The 13,960-nt window shown below is 36.0% G+C and overlaps 2 protein-coding genes across 7 annotated transcripts in view; both read right to left on the bottom strand.

Annotated features, from left to right (window-relative positions):
- Window positions 1-2,063, bottom strand: part of tbc1d5 (TBC1 domain family, member 5) — a 36,221-nt gene extending 34,158 nt beyond the window's left edge. For 5 of the 6 annotated variants that reach the window (XM_056250725.1, XM_056250727.1, XM_056250728.1 and 2 more), the window contains exon 1: window positions 1,944-2,063. The gene's annotated coding sequence lies outside the window, so the exon portion shown is untranslated. The remainder of the gene's footprint in view (window positions 1-1,943) is intronic. The other variant, XM_056250726.1, reaches the window with a different exon arrangement.
- A 2,071-nt stretch (window positions 2,064-4,134) lies between these two features.
- On the bottom strand, window positions 4,135-12,890 carry satb1a (SATB homeobox 1a). Its single transcript, XM_056250724.1, has 11 exons — window positions 12,568-12,890; window positions 11,762-11,954; window positions 11,494-11,670; window positions 10,515-10,641; window positions 10,064-10,187; window positions 9,541-9,652; window positions 8,549-8,925; window positions 6,659-6,847; window positions 6,340-6,495; window positions 4,968-5,165; window positions 4,135-4,786 (listed from the first exon to the last, which is right to left on the bottom strand). Exons 2-11 carry the CDS (start codon window positions 11,928-11,930, stop codon window positions 4,223-4,225), a joined length of 2,193 nt encoding a protein of 730 aa, XP_056106699.1. The 5' UTR covers window positions 11,931-11,954; window positions 12,568-12,890; the 3' UTR covers window positions 4,135-4,222.
- Window positions 12,891-13,960: the final 1,070 nt, after the last annotated feature.

Below are 13,960 nucleotides of genomic sequence, written 5' to 3'. Positions count from 1 at the left end.
AACCTGTCACTCACATCAGATTACAGCAATAGCAAACCACAACCATCCAATCAATTCCCAATGGACAAAAATCAGGTCACGCCCAACATTTTTTCTTGTTCGAGAAGCCGATTCACTCGGATATAAGTAACCGTAATTAAGAAAAGACAACTTCTGTTTAATGCCACATTTAATTCCATGACTTTAAAAATATTTCTGCTTACATTAAACATAATATTAAACAGTTATCCATGTTCTCAATAATAAGTTATGCATCAGACGTGTTTAAAGTTTAAACAGACATTACAATACAGATTTAAAATATCAGCCATCATATTGTCGATAAGTCACAGCATAAATAATCACTGGCTTATAGGGATGTAACGATTCACTCGCAACCGGTTGAAAATCGATAAAAATGTGTGACGATTCAAGTCGGTTGAAATGTTAAACGAATCGCGATACACGTTTTAAACCGCAGGGCGCGTTTACTATAGCCTACTGTGAAGTTGTGAACCTCGCTTTACAATAGCACAATAGCAGCGAGCACACACTGGCGTGAAGCTAGCGAGTGTTTTCACTTCATTCATGGAACTTGATCTTGTGTGAGCCAAGCTCAACTTCCATAGGAATGAACTGAAAACGCTCGGTTTGCTCCGCTCGCGCCGCACCAGTGTGTGCCATAGACTGGTGTGCACGTGCCGTCAAACAGTAGACATGGCTTTGGCGACGGCAAGCGTAGATGTTGACGTTGACTCATTCAAATCGGAGGTGTGGCGGCATTTTGACTTTCCGTAGACTAATAATAATCACCACCGTGAGTAACACCAGTCACCTCCGTTTTCATGTAAAAGTCATTAATACTACAATTGCGAGAGCCACGGAGATCACAAGGTGCATCAGTGTTTCCGTGGCAACCAGGTGTTGTATTTATTTTACTATCTCTTTCTCTAAATGTGTTTTTTTTTTACTCTTACTAGTGTAATGATACAAATTATAACAAAATTAGAATCTTGCCTTTATTACAATGTAAAACCCCTGTCAATCTGGTACTACTAATTTTACACAGTCTTTTACGTAGTGTGCGAAGGTACCAGTGTCCAGCCTCTTGACCAAACAGACAGAAAGACTGAGTTGAAACAACCTTGAAGGGAATTTTTTTAATGTAGTTTTATTATTTGACAAATATATTCTAAATTAAAAAGAAATGTGCAGCATTTTGTCTGAGAAATAATAAAAGGGACACTTTTGTCTTAAATCTCATTTGTTAAAAAAATCGTGAGAAAATCGTATCGTGAAACCAGTATCGTGAATCGTATCGCATCGTGAGATGAGTGAATCGTTACATCCCTACTGGCTTAAGGCAAAACTGTACCTACTGTATTTAGTGACCATAGGACCAAACATAAAAATGTAAGAATCAACCATTTAAAAAAACCCACATAAGTTATTCTGAAATGTAAGGGAATGTAAGGGTCAGACATGAGAACTAAGATTTCATGAAGCATCCCTAAGCAGAACTAAAAAGAGGAAGGATCCCATCAGTTCCTAAACAAAACACATCATCTTCCCCAATGTCAGGATAAAAGAATGGAGAGAAAAATTAAAGGATATGTATATTACATCAGACAGACATTGAACTTGTGGACTAATGTGGAAAATGTAATTCAATTTGAAACTTACACAGGCACCCCTACAACCTAAATATCAAAGACAAATTTCAAAGTGGTCGTTATAATCACTCATATGCATGTCCCCGACGCTTTACGACAGAAAACATGTTAAAGTTGGATTTATTGATGGAGCTCTTGAGTCTAAAGGCCTAACGGGGCTGGCAGCTCCACACTTCCGATATGAATCATTGCATAACTTTTCAGACTTTTGTTGTCCCAGCATTTAGTTTTGACAAGCACTCCGACAATCGTAAACGAGAGTTTCAATGCAGTAAAGGGAATTAAGCTCACCTATTTACCTGCAACGCTTCACGCGGGTCTGCCCATTCTGCCCAGTGCAGTCTGCATGTAAACACTCTAGCGCGAGTCTAGGCGGATGTGCCGCAGAACAGCTGATCAAGCACGTGACTCCAGACGGGAAGCCTCAAGCCTGTGAGCGACTTCAGATATCACAGGTTAGAAATGTGCGCGATAATTTATCGTTATTTTTTGTGGAAAGTCAGAAATAACTCGTCTAATACAAGAGCTTTAAGTGCATTATGGAGAGATTTTTCTTTATATCACCAAAAAGCCACCAATAAACACGTGACTTTCGAGGTACGTCCCATTTTACCACGTGACTTTCGAGCACGTCCCATTTTACCTGCCATTAGTTTTTGAAATTAATTTGATTAATCTTTGCTAAAAATGTTCGTAACACAAATTAACCATCTCATTTGATTTTCACCCCTAAACGCACCTGTCCTCCTCACTCGCCAGACCATAATTCAATTCTTAATATAACTTAAGGACAAAATAAGATATATATATACAGCTTATATATATATATGATTTATATGTTACTCATATGTACTGGCAGAAGGAAGAGTTTTTTTAAATATTCTTTTTAGAATATTCCTCTAATTTTTAAACATAAGGTTTCAGTCTACTCTTTGTCAACACTGTCAGATATTTATGAAAACATTTATGAAATTGGACAAAATCAAAGTTAGTGGGATTTTTAGATATTTTCCTTTATTTAAGTGGATCATGTTAGTATCTAGCAAAATAAAGTGTCTCTTGCATTTAATACAAGTGTGAAATGAAAAATAAAAAAGGTTATTTTGCCAATACTCTTAATACTTTTTTGATTGTGGTGACAGTTCAATCGATGGAGTTTAAATTCAGTATATCCTGTATTCTCAATGAATTCCTGGTGAATGCTAGATTTGTCAGTATTAATATTAAATATTTGACACATTTCTTTTGTAGCAGATAGTGTTGACCCCATATAGAGTGATATGTGTGAGGAATGTGAGAAAATGGAAGCAGCAGGTGGTGAAAGTGTCTGAATAATTAAAAAGAAAAACTCAATTTAAGATGGTAAGAAAATGCTGAAGGCAATAGCATTGTCAGTTCTGATGCTAATTAGTGTAAAAAGGAAGTTATAATCGAGAACACCATCACAGTAAACATCCATATAAAGCCCATTTTCATTCTGGTTCTTGAATAAAATGGCTTTAAACATGAACAATAACACTACAGATTTATTGTAATTCATTAGAGAGAGAATTATTCACTGTAATTCAAAGTGCTGTTTCTATTGTGTTTTGTTCTATTGACAATAATACAGTAATGTGCTGTTTGCTTCTAAACATATAATACATCATGGTTTCAGGGCCTCTGGCAACTATCTTGTAAAAGACAACACTGCCTGGCTAAATATGCCACCATTAACACTGATTGACGTTGCCTGCCTGCAAAGATACAGTTGAGGATTTGAGCAAACGAGACAGCCAATAAATAATGATACTATAAAATTGCAAATCTTATTCATTTAGGGGTGTAAATATTTTTCTAACAACAATTCAATTGCAATTCTTTCCTTAATTAAGTGATACATTATGAAAATGGTGTCTCAATTTGGTTTGAATATTATTATCACTCAACATCGCATCAGAGTTTTTACACCCCTAATATTAATAGAACATTTATTTAGAAATAAGAACAGTGATATTTAATTTATTCTGTCCTTGGCACATCCATTGTGAAATCCTCAAAATTCCAACTCTATAGTCCATCCAAAGATTGAGGTTTTAGCAAAACACCTTGTGCATAAAGGCACAACTGTAAATAGGCTACATTTAAATTTTTATATTACCCGGTATTCATTGCTGTTTATTTGTTTAAATGGGATTTAATACACCACCGTTCAATGGTTTGGGGTCAGTAAGGTCTTTTGTGAAATATTATTACAATTTAAAATAAGTGTTTTATTTAAATATATTTTAAAATGTAATATATTCCTTTAATGCAAAGCTGAATTTTCAGCATCATTACTCCAGTTTTCAGTGCCATATGATCCTTCAGAAATCATTATAACATGCTCATTTGGTGCTCAAGAAAAATTGTCTTATTATCAATGCTGAAAACAGTTGAGTTCAAAAGAGTAGCTTTTTTTTTTTCAAATGGAAACATTTTGTCACATTATAAATTTCTTTTGAGCTATTTAAAGTGTCCTTGCTGAATAAAAGTATTAATTTTATTCAAACAAAATGACCCCAAACTTTTGAACTGTAGTGTATGTATTTTTAGGAGTTTATGAATTGGCAGTAGGCGGGGCTATCATCATGCTCCTCCTTACATGGAAGCTCCTCCTCTTCTTTAATAGTAATGATAAAACGAGTTTGTGTAGCTGCATTCTGTTCCACCGCATCAATGTCTTGTTTCCCTGTCATCATGTTTGCAGTTGTCTTCTCATCTTTTTCCATTGCTTCCCTGCATTCATCCTCTGCCTCCATGTAATCATCTTCACTTTCCCCAATCACTCTTTCTCTGCTGTTGTCCTGTTCTTCCTGTCTGAGCCAGTTGTGACCATTGAAAAAGCTGAGAACAGCCTCTTTGGCTACACCCAGTTGAGCAGATAGTGTATGAATGGCCTCTTGATCTGGATGTAGTCCCACTTCCTGAATGAAACTCTGCAAGATTGCATGGGCTTCTGGTGGTAAAGACCTGCCGCCAAGATTTGGGCCCATGTGAGAGTCTCTAGGACCTCCAGTGATAAGATGGTGCTGGAGGAAGGGTTGATGGTGCTGAGGTGGAATTGTATGTAGTTGTTGGTGCTGCTTTAGAGTCACCACATGCTGTGGTATCACCTTTATAAAATAAATATAGATAAGGTAAATTATTATGAGAGTGAACACTTCACAAACCAACAATTTTTTACAAAATATGGCTAATTTAAAATGGCTTATATAGATTAAATTAAACTATAAATGTACAGTCAGCAGTTGGATATTCATAATGTACTGTAATTGTTTGTGTGTGAGCTCTTACTTGCAGTTGTTCAGTCAGTGGTCTTGTGTGTTTTTCTGAGTAGAATGTCTGCCCAGTATTGCTCTCTTGGTCATATATAACATCTCGCTCTGATTGGTTGAGGTTTAGAAACTGGCGTATCAAAGACAGATTTTCCCACAGTGTACGATTCTGAGGAGAAGGCTCCTCCTTCCAGCGCAGGAGCTCACACAGCCAACCCTAACACAGAAACAAAAAACAGTGGGGTTCAAACATCTCAGACAATGTTGAAAATCTGATTCAAAGTCTAATTTAATCCTGGTGATTAATGTAATGTTTTAGGATTTTTAGCGATTTAACATGAGGAAATATTTCGATGTAAAATGTGCTTTCTGTGGCATAAATATTTAAATGTATAATAAATATTTATATGTAGGAGATAAATATTTAATTTTCAAGAAATATTTTAAGTTCTGCAGTATTTCTAGGTCAGTAGACAAATAAGCAAATTTGTGACGTTAACCATATGAATGCCTTTGTTCAAAACGTAAGATTTTCAAGTTATCTCACAAATTCTTATGCTGATAATTTAATTTGTAATGGGGGAAAATGCAAAAGAAAAGCATTTTCACAAGTCTTTTAGACTTTTGGACCCGACTGTACATATTTTCTCATAAACTTGGGAGGGATACTAATTATTTTTATTACATTCAAGGTATATATACAATAGTGGCCAAAAGTGATGTCTGGCCTAGGAAAAATTACATATTCACCCTTTATTCAAATATTATAAAAAATGTATTAAAGATTTTGTAAGCATATTGTTTAGTTGTGCTTGGAGTCAACTGTTTTTTGTGTGTGTGATAAAGCAACGAAGCATGCCAAATTTTGCAGACAAGGCTGTCATACAAAGAAATTATGAACACCTGCCAACACTAGAGAGAACCAATTAATTATTAATAACTTCTGTTGTTGTCAATTTATGCTTTTTCCTTTGAGCTTTTTGTTTTTCTATGCATTTTTTGCAAAGGAAAATAAAACCTGTAGCTTTGCCATTTTCGCAAAATAATTTTGTCAGATAAATACCTTGACCAAGTGTTTTGTTCTTCCCTCATATGTAAAATATTTTCCTCATATTTTGATGGTTTAATCAAACTTGTAGGGTCATTAAAAACAAATATCCCCTCCGGACATCACCTTTGGCCACTACTGTATGAATATTAGTCCTTGCATTCATATAAATATTTATTATACATTTAAATATGTTTCAAACGTATATACCTTGAATGCAGTGCAAGTCGCTTTGGATAAAAGAATCTGTCTAAATGTACTATCTTGTAAGGTGTAATGTTTTTTTTTTCCTCCTGTTTATTAGTATATTAGATTCCTTTAGTACACATGCACACACATGTACCTGACTCTTGGCTGCAGAGACTTTTGCAAACAATGCCTGTGACACTTTGGCTCGTCTCATTTCCTGCTGTATTTCATCATAGATGCCGTAGTTGATTCCAGAATCATCGCATTCCACTTTCACTACAATCTCCTTGGAAACAGGTGAAAGTTTTGCCTGTAATGAGAGATTTGTTTTATAGACATTAACAAATGGCACTTATTATTATTATTATTATTAATAATTTATCTGCTTTAGATTTATCTGCACTGTCTATTGAGATTATAGCACATGCTAATTTACATCTCTGGTCCATAATTCAATTTAAATGACAGTGAACCTGAATGGGCAGAGGTGAGCTGGTGTTGTAGGTGCTGTTGAGGTTGCGCTCTCTTTCCTCCAGATAGATGGAGTCCCTCTGGCTCTGTGGCAGTTGCAGGAAGGCCTGCATGGCTCTAAGGTTAACTAAAAGAGACTGAGACGCGCACCGTGGGTCTTCTTCCTTGCGCAAGATCTCCGACAGCAGGCCCTATTCCAAAATACAATTTACATTTAATTATTTAGCAGATGCTTTTATCCAAAACGACTCATAAATGAGGAGAACAAAAACAATCAAACCAATAATAGGGCAACAATATTCAAGTGCTGTGACAAGTCCCAGTTAGTCTAACACAGTACACGTGGCAAGGTTGTTGTTGTTGTTTTTTACAGGGACATACACTTTAATATGTGCACAGTTATATAACATTTAAGAGGTATGCACACACACACACACAACTAAAAATTATATGATAAAAAATGTATGTATATTAGATATACTATTAATATATATATTAGAAACCTCTAATAAAAAGGGGGAAATAAGAGTTAAGGCCCATTTACACCAAGGACGATACCTATAAGTGGTCCTTTTTAATTTGACTTCAGTAAAACTACAAAAGTACTTGATTGTTTAATGTACTTAAAAGTAAAAAGTACTGATCGATAAACCATGTTTATTATTTAGCCAGCACTAGTCAGACTCATTAGTCAACACTAATAAGAAAGATTATATAATATGGTATATAATATTGATCTGCAAATAAGTTAACTTTTTATTTTATCACCAACACTATAAAAACATTAAACTTCAATATACTAAAATATCAATTTAACTTATTGATAATTGAAGTGTGCAATCTGGTAAAATGACAGTATTTGAAAAATAAGGAAAAACAAAGTTTGTGTAAATGTGACATACAAACATACTAGTTTTATATCATTTGTAACTGCTACGACCGCGGGGAAGATGCATTAATTAATTGGCGATTTTAGGGAAAACAACGCCTACCCCGTACAGACGCCACACAAATGCCCACATTCAAAGATATCAGGTGGCTTAAATAGCTGGCCCTTTTACAGCAGATTTACTTCACAAATAAATTATTTAATTTCATTTACAATAATCAGTATTCAGAACTAAAATTCAGCGCCAGTAACCTACTTTCTGCACCATCATGCTGGCAATATCCTGGTTCTTGGCTCGTTTTGACTGGATCACTGAATCAGTCAGTTGTTGATTCAAGAACAGCTATTCGGGAATGAACAGCTATTCAGTGTGATTTGTCAACCAATTCAACAGATTATTTGAAAACAATAAGCTCGTTCACAAATCGGACACCGTTCTTGCATCTTAGGGGTGACGATTTCTTCAGCTCGAAATAACGAGGAACGATGTTTTTATGAAATGCAGTGGAGTAAAAAGAACAACATTATGCTTTAGAATGTAGTGCAGTAGAAATACACACACACACACACGCATATATATATATATATATATATATATATATATATATACTCAGATAAAGTACAGATACTTGAAATATTTACTTGAGTACAGTAACAAAGTAAAAAAAATACTTAGTTACTGTCCATCACTGAGCGCATGCTTATAATAAACAGAACGATATTGTGCATTGTTGTGGACGCTAATATAGTTATTGTCATAGTTATCTTTGTAGTCATCGTTCTTGGTGTAAATGAAACTTTACAACCTTACAACACAGCACATTTATGCATTTGACAGACACTTTATTTATCCAAAGCAACTAACATTGCATTCATGGTATGGTGTATGGCATGTACATTTCATACATATTTAAATGCAATAAATATTTATAAGAATTCACGGAATGTAAGGACTAATATAAATGGATATACTTTGAATGCATATGAAATTCTATCATTTTACCTGAGTCCTGTTAATGGCCACTCGTGCAAACACTGCTTGGGAAACCCCCGCCCTCTTCAACTCCTCACGCACCCAATGGTAAATTTCAGGTGACACGTCGGTGACAGGTGAGGGACATTGAGTTACTGTAGGTGGGGACACATTGCATTTTGGAGGAGTCCGTAGAGGCGCAGGATGAGGCCCGTGTGTGTGAGGGTGTGTGAGAAATTGAGACATGGCATGCTGCTGTGAGAGGAGCTGAGCCATCACCAGACCAGGCATTCCAGCCTGCATCTGGACAACACCGCGTGACTCCGCCCCACTGCCTTCCATTGGTTGCTGGTACATGGTGGGCTGGCTGGAAGATGAGGGTTGGTTGCAGTGCCTGTTCACGTCACCTGAGTAGAAGTAAAAAATCTTTAGTGACTCAATAGTCATTTTAAATCACTGGGGCCTATTTAAAATTCACAGCCGAAATCAAGTCTGCCATATATGCAGGTATTTTAATATGCAGGTATTTTAATTTACTGAACTACTGTTTTTTGATTTTTTTTCAAGATTTTTTTGTGAAAGAAATGAATAATGGCTGAGTAATGAGTAATAGCTGCTGAAAATTTAGCTTTGCCATCACTGGTGTAAATTGCATTTTAAAATATATTAAAATAGAAAACTGTTATTTTAAATCATAATAATATATATAATTAATATATAATTCACAAAATTACCGTTTTTAAGCAGATAAATGCAGCATCAGTGATAAAAAGAGACTTCTTTCAAATAATAATAATCACACTGACTCCAAACTTTTGAACGGTTGTGAGTTTATGAACAACAATTTGTAATACCTTTGTAATACCTACTGCATAAGCTAATGTTAACGAATGAAACCTTACTATAAATTCTTAGCAAAATATAAAAACAAAACAAAACGACTACTTGTTAGAAAACTACTAGCTGTTAGAATGTGAATTTATGAGCTATGTTTAGAAAACATACAGAAAGTTGCTGCTCACCCATCATAGATTTTGCCCTCTTGTAGTGTTTGTACCACTGGCCGAATTCCTGACATCTCGCAGCAGAAATACTGGCGTAGTAAGTGCCGTTTACCACTGATGAAATCATGCTCTTTCAAACAAAAATACAAGACAAGTCAATATGTGTTCGTGTGCATGAAAAAAAATGACAGTAAGAGAAATTTAGTCATTGGATATACTGAATTAGGCCTTGAAGTGTGCCTTGGAACTGACTAAATGTGTCCAGAAAAGATGTGCTAAAGGTTTTTTTCTCCTTGCTAAATAGATTTAATAGCTGGTTCTCAAACTAGGGATGGATCTTAATGGTAGGGTGTATTCTTCAATGCGCTTCTTTGATCATAGTTCTGCTCTTTAACCATGAGATATGAAGCAATTAACCCTGTTATATTCTATAGCTACATGCAATTAACTGTGTTCAAGTTAGTATGCATGTTATATGGATGGTGTACAGCTAAATATTTACAGTGTCTAATTGCGCACCAGTTTTGTTGTGAACGTGTACCTGAGATAATGGACACTCTTTAGCCAGTGTGCTCTGATTCATCTCTTTCAGCAGCTCCTTCAGTGCATTTCTGACAGTAGAATGAGTCCACTGCTCAGCAGGTAAGTCCTCTAATTTAGAAACACTAAGAGAGAGAGAGAGAGAATGTGCGTGAGTCAGTGAGAAAAAAACAGTGTACTGCAATAATTAATTACACTGTAGGACATTAATCACAAATAATTATTATTTCACAAATAGCTATATTATTATGTGTTTATCCTCAACTTTAATAACTATAATAACTTTTAATAATTTTGAAATTAGTTTTAATACTAAATTACCTGTGAAAAATGAATCATCATAAATCAGAACAGCTTTAATTCTCTTAAGTAGTTCATCATTCTGATAGGCCTGTTTGCTAAAGCCCAGAGAGAAACGTGACACTCAAAGTAAGTGTGTGTGAAGGTTGTACCTGTGTAGTTTTATTCTTAAGGTGATGACGTGGTAAAGGTCTTGTAGCATGTCTCCTACTGTTGCTTCAGAGGTGTCTGTCACAGTGGACAGAGCCACAGGGTTCCAATGGCCAACTTGAACCTGACCTAAAGCAGACATTAATGTTATTACAATATCCTAATATAGTTCCTGACCCCCTAGTTCCTTTTCTTTATCTGGATTCTGGAGTTGTTGTTGTTGTGTTAACAACATACCATATATGTTATGTTAAAAAAGCATTCAGGTGAGATTTGACTACCTAAATATTTTTGCAATGCTGATGCGTTTTTATTTATTGTCTAATTTAATTGTGCAGCCTTTTTAATGTCTAAATTGTATTACAAGTAAGCTGCTGTTCAGAGGTTTTGGGGTCAGTGAGATATATATTTATATATTTTTTGATTAACATTTTTAATCAGCAAGGATGCATTAAATTGATGAAAAGTGATAGTTAAGACTTGTGTCTTGTTACAGAAGTTTTTTTTTTTTTTTTTTTTTTTTTTACAAAAGGCTGTTCTTTTTAACTTTTTTTTATTCATCACAGAATCCTGGGAAAATGTATCACGGTTCCCACAAAAATAGCAGCACAGCTGTTTTCAACATTGATAATATTAAGAAATGTTTTTGAGCACCAAATCAGCATATTAAAATTCAGCTTTGCCATCACAGGGGTAAATTATATTTTTAAAATATATTAAAATAAAAAACAGTTCTTTTAAATTGTAAAAATAATTCACAATATTACTGTTTTTAATGTGTTTGGAATTGGTGAGCATAAGAGACTTCTTTCCAAAACATAAAAAAATCTTTGAATTTTTGAATGGTATATGTGTAATGCACATAATGGAATATCATATGATGCAGGTAGTTTTTTTAGTCCCACTCCACTCCATCCCTTTCCTTCAGCCTCACATAATCAACTTGAATTGAGCGTAAATTATTCATTAGTGTGTGTGTACCTGTAGCCAGAGCCGCTGCGGTGTGTGTGTATCCCAGCTCTTGCAGTGCAGCTTCTGTAATCTGGCTGAACAGCAGGTCTTTCTTCAACAGCACAAATTCTGCATGCTCCGTCCTCTTCCTCTCTGAGGGTGGGACATCACTCTGCTCCACCATACAGAACACAGGAAGCAGACTGCCTGTGTGGACAGAAAGGAAGAATTATGATCACTCAGACATCTTATGAGCAGACATGGCCCTGTATCTGTGTGTATGTCTGTGAATGGATACCTTTCCTGTGAGATGATGTTGTTTGTTTGGAGGCCAGGCTCACAGGTGTGACTCCGGGTAAAGGTAGATCTCTTGGATTCTCCATACGGGACATTTTACAGGGAGGATAAGAGGGTTCACACAGGACCGGCCCCTGGGTGCTACTAGTGGTAGCCAAATGGTCCATCATTTTTTTTAAACTCAGCTCTCACAACTATAGAAAACAATAGTGAGGAAAGAGATATGCTTTGAAGCTACTGTCTCTTTAAGCATACATTTATATGTCCCAGTCCACTCCATCCCCGTCCTTCAGGCTTACATATTCAACTTGAAATGAGCTTAAATTATTCATTAGTGTTGTGTGTGTGTGTGTCTCTATCTATCTATCTATCTATAGATAGATAGATAGATAGATAGATAGATAGATAGATAGATAGATAGATAGATAGATAGATAGATAGATAGATAGATAGATAGATAGATAGATAGATACACTGCGGAACAAAACCATGTTAAGCAAGGATATGTGCCTATTAAACCACCCGGACCTGACTCGGAGACCCTCAGGGTGGTCTGTTGACAGGTTCTTCTAGACAAGAATTGGGTAACGTTACTTTTTTGGGAGGTCAGGCTGGGAGATCAGCTTGCCCAGCTCGATATTAAACCAACTACGACCAGCAAACCATCTCAGGCTGGTTTTAGATGTTTTTGTTTAGCCATGAAGCGCTGCTACAGGTGCTGCATTACATGCCCAACCAGTGACACATAATGGTCTCATCTTTTTTTTCTTCCTCTGCCATATTATTTAAGTCACTTATTTTACTTACTGCAGTACTGTTTTCCTGTGGTTTACAACCCTCCAGACGGGTATCCGAACATGCCGACAGATCGAGCGCGCGTCCCCAGGATCGCTCACTAACAAAAACACTGGCTCCAGAATCAACGCGCTGGTCCGGGGACAAGAAGCTCGAGAGCGGGTTTATTTCATGAAGAAAGGTTTTTGTTCTTAGTAAACGGGAAAATCAGACACATTGAAATCAATAAAATGAGGGTTACAAAGAGGAAAAACTGCCCGTATAATATAATGTGGAAACACAGATCCGTAATTAAATCTCTAGGCGGCCCCACAAAGCATTACCAATATGATGTCACCAAGTACGGACCAATCAGCTTCTAGCGGAAGTGCCTTCTCACAGAATACATGACTATTAAAGTATGGCAAGCCATGCTAATATTTAATATTTTATGTCCTAAGCTTTATTATTTATAGAGTTTTGGCTGACCAAAACTCTTATTTTCATAGATTTTATCTACAAATTTAACTAGTTATTAATACATTTCCCTTGGCTTACATATCAGAAGGAAGAGTGCTGTCAAAAATGCAGATGACAACACTTGACGTTCTATTCGGAGCTGAATGTAAGAGATGAATGTAACTTTTATAGAAGAATTGGTAATCTAATGGGACAAAGGAACAGCCTGATGCGTTTTCTCCCAAAATTACATGAAATTCATAGATGATTACAGACCTGTCTTTTAGAAATGAAATTGTTTTTATTATTTAAAAGGTTTTCAAGAGCTTTGTGTACAAAATATGAAACTTATTTTCAAAGTATTATTTCAACAATATTTACAAAACATCTGACGCAAACTCATAAGAACTGTTCAAGTGAAACTACTCAATGTGAAACGATTATTTCAACAACATTTACAAAACATCTGACGCAAACTCATAAGAACTGTTCAAGTGAAACTACTCGATGTGAAACGCCTTAAAGCAGTTGTTCTCTCCGTTAAAGGTGGGGTATGTGATTTTCTTTTTTGACCATTTTTTCAAAATCACTTGAAATCCTATACTTAACTCACTTACAGCCACTGAGTTAGAAGCACTGACATGAAAATTAAAAAATTTAATCATCTGTGGAACGGGCAGGACTCGAAAAACTCCAGCCAATCATTTCCAAGACCACCTAGAATCATTGGACAGTAAGTGCGTCAATCAAACGGTCGTACCATACCCCCCTCCCCCATGCCCCTCTTCGAATGGGTGGAGTGGGTGGAGTCAGGGCCAGCGTTGGAGGAAAGAAGGTAGGACCTTTTGAGTTGTGTATTTTCAAAATCTGCCGGCCGTTTTGTCACATCACATACCCCACCTTTGAGGCAGAGGTGCACCTTGCACTTAGAGCAAACAACTCTGACGATGCCCTTGCAGCCAGGATT

Source organism: Rhinichthys klamathensis, unplaced genomic scaffold (genome assembly GCF_029890125.1).
Source record: "Rhinichthys klamathensis goyatoka isolate OS25496 unplaced genomic scaffold, OSU_Roscu_1.1 h1tg000073l_1, whole genome shotgun sequence".
In the NCBI taxonomy this organism is placed as follows: Eukaryota; Metazoa; Chordata; class Actinopteri; order Cypriniformes; family Leuciscidae; genus Rhinichthys; species Rhinichthys klamathensis.
Note: the sequence above shows the minus strand (reverse complement) of the source record. Positions and strands in the feature narration are given on the sequence as shown.

What these genes read in the sequence shown, in the direction of transcription:
- satb1a (XM_056250724.1), bottom strand. Translation starts at nt 11,930, where the DNA reads ATGATGGACCATTTGGCTACCACTAGTAGCACCCAGGGGCCGGTCCTG. An exon ending in AACATCATCTCACAGGAAAG is followed by an intron (nt 11,671 to 11,761) that starts GTATCCATTCAC and finishes CTGTCCACACAG; the next exon opens with GCAGTCTGCTTCCTGTGTTC. An exon ending in TCTCTGCAGCCAAGAGTCAG is followed by an intron (nt 5,166 to 6,339) that starts GTACATGTGTGT and finishes TTTCTGTGTTAG; the next exon opens with GGTTGGCTGTGTGAGCTCCT.